At 57.7% G+C, this 4,374-nt stretch overlaps 1 protein-coding gene across 1 annotated transcript; it reads left to right on the forward strand.

Annotated features, from left to right (window-relative positions):
* Positions 1-1,790: 1,790 nt before the first annotated feature.
* GBX2 (gastrulation brain homeobox 2) lies at positions 1,791-3,469 on the forward strand (the record flags this gene model as incomplete). The annotated part of the gene is made up of 2 exons (XM_039703626.1): positions 1,791-2,115; positions 2,429-3,469. Coding segments are annotated over 2 exons (849 nt in total), but the record flags the coding sequence as incomplete, so codon positions are not given.
* Between the last annotated feature and the right edge of the window lie 905 nt (positions 3,470-4,374).

Below are 4,374 nucleotides of genomic sequence, written 5' to 3' on the forward strand. Positions count from 1 at the left end.
GGGGGAGCCAACTTTTCCCACTCCCTTCCAGCCGGAGCTGGGCCCCGAAAGTGTTTGTGCACACGCATCCCACAAACCCCCCATCCCCATCCCGAGCCCCATTCCCAGCTGCTCCCGTGGCCATCCCCTCTCCCTCCCCGCAGAACCCCCAAAATCCTGCTGGGGGTGACCCACAGGGGCTCAGCGCCCCAAAAAGTGCCTCCGGGCTGGGGGGGCAGCCAAAACGCTTTCAGATGGCGGCCGAGGGACGGACAGACTGACCCAAAACGCGGGCACGGCTCGCAGCCCCGCCCGGGAGAGGGATTTGGGGGGATTTGGGGGGATTTGGGGGCGCAGCTCCTCAGGGGCCGGTTTTGGGGCGGCGCCGTGCCCGCGCAGTTTTGGGGGGCCGGGTTTGGGTGGTGCCCGGCGCTGGCATTCCCGGGGGATGCCGCAGATCCCGGGGGATGCCGCAGATCCCGGGGTTTTGGGGCAGCCTCCCCCGGGCACAGCCGATTCCAGGCGGGGCTGGGCTGCAGAACCCCAAAGCCAAGCGCAGGGGCACAGCCCGCACCATTGTCCCGGGAACACTTCAACTTCCCAAACCCACCCCCGGCCAACTCTCCTTTCTCTCTTTTTTTTTTCCTCCCTCTCCCTCTCCTTCTTTTCTTTTTCTTTCTTTTTTTCCCCTGCATTTAGTTTTATTTTCCGAACCACTTGATCTTTGCTTGGGAACCTCCATTAATTGCCTGGGTTTGCCTCTTCGCCTGGTCCCTTTATCATTATTTATGGCCTTTGAAATTGTGTAAAGTTCCCTTGACGTTCAATTTACAAGTTTGGGGGCTTTTTTTTTTTCCTTTTCCCCCCCCTTTTTTTTTTTTTTGTTCCAGCTTTTGTCCTCGCCAAAGACGTCGTGTTGGAAAAGGCTTTGAGCCGGCCAACATGAGAAGCTCGCCGGAGAAAAGGGAGCAGCCCCTCCATCGCTTTTAATTCCGCCGTGTTGCTGAATGGCTCTTTTACATAATTGCAGAAGCAATTTCAAAGCCAAGCCAGGGGCTGACTTTACCCAGAACCACATGGAGCCTATTTGGGGGCTTTTCAAAAAAAAAAAAAAAAAAAGAGAGAGAGAGAGAGGAAAAAAAAAAGAAAGAGGGGGAAAAAGGAAAGGGGGGAAAAAAAGAAAAGGGGGAAAAATGGAAAGGGAAAAAAATGGAAAGGGGAAAATGGAAAGAAAAAAAGGAAGGGAAAAATGGAAAGAAAAAAAAAGAAGGGAAGGGGGGAAAGAAGAGGTGAGAGTGAATTTTAAAAAACAGGGAAAAGAGAAAATAAAGGAAAAAATGAGAAAAAAAGGGGAAAAAAGGGGGGAAAGGGGGGAAAACGGGAAAAAAAGGAAAAAAAGGAAAAAAAGGGGGAAAAATGGGAAAAAAGGGGAAAAAAAGAGGAAAAAAAGATAAAAAAGGGAAAAAAAGGGAAAAAAAAGGGGAAAAAAGGGGGAAAAAAGGAAAAAAAGGGAAAAAGGGGGAAAAAGGGGGGGAAAGGGCAGAAGAAGGAGTCAGGAGCAGGCTTGCGGGCAGGGCTGCTCGGGGCCAGCCCCGGGCCGTGTCGCGCTGTCCCGGTCCCGCGCGGCCGCTCCGTCCGGGGCGCCGTGAATGGGCGGGGCCGCGGGGCGTGGCCTCGCCGCCTAGCCCCGCCCCCTCCCGCTCTCCGCCAATGGGCGGCGGCGGCGGCGGCCACGTGGGGCGGGCCGGGTTCCCAGGCGGCCAAAATGTGAATGGGCGCGGGCGGCGCGGGCGGGCAGAGCGGCGGCGCCGCCGCCGCCGCCGCCGCCCGCGCTGCCGCCCGCGCTGCCGCCCGCGCACCCGCACCACCACCCGCTGCCCAGCCTGCCCTCCGGCTTCTGCTCCAGCCTGGCCCAGGGCATGGCGCTCACCTCCACGCTCATGGCCACGCTGCCCGGCACCTTCCCCGCCTCGCCGCAGCACCAGGAGGCCGCCAGGAAGTTCGCGCCGCCGGGCAACTTCGAGAAAGGCGAGGGGATGCCCCCGGACGGCGGCGGCGACGACGGCAAAGCCTTCCTGGGCAAGGACGGGGCCCTCCTGCCCTTCCCCGCCGCCGACGCCGTCCAGGCTTCCCTCGGTGAGTGAGCGCTTCCCTCGGGGGGGAGCGGGAGATGGGGGGCGGGAGAGCGGGGGGACCCCCGGGAGGAGACGGGAGCAGCCCCGGGAGGAGACGCGGCCGCGGAGCAGGGAGGGCTGAGCCCGCCCGGGAAGCCTCGGTAACATCGGTGCGACCCAAAGGTGCGCCGGTGGATGGGGGAAAAAAAAGAAGGGAAAAAAAAAAAAAGGGAAAACAACACAAAAAAGGGTCCCCGGGGAATCGTTTTTGGGGCTGCGGGGCGGGCACGGAGCGTGCGGGATGCTGACCGGGGCCTCTGCTCCCTCCCTGCCAGCCGGGGCTCTGCGCGGCCCGGGCAAGGAGGACCCCAAGGCGGAGGAGGACGCCAAAGGCAAGGAGGAAAGTTTCTCCATGGACAGCGACCTCGATTACAGCTCGGACGACAACATCCCCGGGCAGGCGGCTCACAAGGAGGAGGACTCTGGCAACGCGCTGGAGGAGAGCGCCCAGAACCCGCCCAGCTCCAGCAGCACCACGTCCACGGGCAAAAACCGGCGGAGGCGAACAGCCTTCACCAGCGAGCAGCTGCTGGAGCTGGAGAAGGAATTCCACTGCAAAAAGTACCTGTCCCTGACCGAGAGGTCCCAGATCGCTCACGCCCTCAAACTCAGCGAGGTGCAGGTGAAAATCTGGTTCCAGAACAGGCGGGCCAAATGGAAACGGGTCAAGGCGGGCAACGCCAACTCCAAGACGGGGGAGCCGTCGCGGAACCCCAAGATCGTGGTGCCCATCCCGGTGCACGTCAGCAGGTTCGCGATCAGGAGTCAGCACCAGCAGCTGGAGCAAGCCCGGCCCTGATCCCTCCCTCGTCCCGCCAGGTTTGCACGGGAAAAGTTTCCAACCCGGGGTTTGAAGGCGACCCGCCCGCGTAGAAACAAAAACGAGGGAAGCAAAACAAAAAAAACAAACAAAACAACCAAACCGGCAGCAGAAAAACCCACGGCAAAGAACTAGAACAGCACGAAATAAGACAGGAAAAACAGAGCCCCGCGCGAGCGCGTGGCAAATCCCCGAACTCGGGAGCGGAACTTTCCGCTGACGGCGGCTTGGGAACGGTCTGGGTTGGGAGCAGGGATGTCCCGGCTGGCAGAGGCACACGAGCCTCCCTCCCACTCCCCACACACACACAGAGATATTTATTGCGAGGCTGCCCCGCTCAGGGCGCCCTGGACGCGGAGCCGGCGCTGGATCCCCTCCGCGGAGCATCCCCGCGGCGCCTCTCGCCCTTCTGGGGTTTTCTTTCTTGTTCGGGGGCGAAAGGTAAAACAAAAAAAGCGACAAAAAGACCACAGAACGAACAAACAAACAAAAAAAATCCGAAAGAAAACTCAGAGTTTCATTTCACGCCTTTTTTATTGTTTGGTTTTGTTGCCGATGGCTGAGTGGCAGGCACTGGGGAATGAGTTTTTAAATCTTTTTTTTTTCTTTTTTCTTTTTTTTTTTTTGCCTGGCTTTCTGTCGATTTGGTTTGCCTATTCTACCAAGCCATGTTTAAAGGAGAGAAGGGGAGGGGGGGTGGGGAAAGGCAAAAAAAAAAAAAAAAAAAAAAAAAAAAGAAAAAAAAAAAGCAGCACGATCTTCACTATTGTGTTTAATTTATTTCAATGTAGCTTATTTCCTTATAAGTTATGAAATTTAAAAGCAAACTAAAAGTCTTGTGAATAAAAACCGACAAAGAAACAAAAAAGACTTTTAAAAAAGACAGAAAAGAAGCCCTCCAGCCCCCGGCTGTTCTGTCCAGGATCTGGCGTGGAGCTGATTTTCCTTTCCCCTCCTGCGCTGCCGGAGCGGAGCGATGCTGCTCTCGCCTGGATTTTTGATTTTCTGCTTTTGTGTTTTGGTTTTTTTTCCCTTTCGCGGAGCCACATTTATTGCCGGGGAGGGGGGAGCCGGGTGGAAAACTTTCTCTTTTTTTGGTTTGTTGGGTTTTTTTTTCCCTATTTCCCTTATTCCGAGGGATGAGGAAGCTGCAAAGAAAGCTGTTTAGCTGTGACTGCGCGGGGCAGAGCTCCCCGCACCCTCCCCCTGCTCGGGGCTGCAGCCGCTGCCCCCACCCCGTGTTTTTGGGGGGTGCCGCTTCCCCCACCCCCCAGCCCGCAGTTTGGGGGTCCGCTCGCTCCCCCAGCCCCGTTTTTGGGGTTTTTTTGGGGGGTGCAGCCGCTGCCCCCAGCCCCGCGCCCGTTTTCGTTGCGCCGGGGGTGGGAGGGGTCGGGGCCGAAG

This window comes from Passer montanus, unplaced genomic scaffold (assembly GCF_014805655.1).
Source record: "Passer montanus isolate IOZ18808 unplaced genomic scaffold, ASM1480565v1 scaffold165, whole genome shotgun sequence".
Classification (NCBI taxonomy): domain Eukaryota; kingdom Metazoa; phylum Chordata; class Aves; order Passeriformes; family Passeridae; genus Passer; species Passer montanus.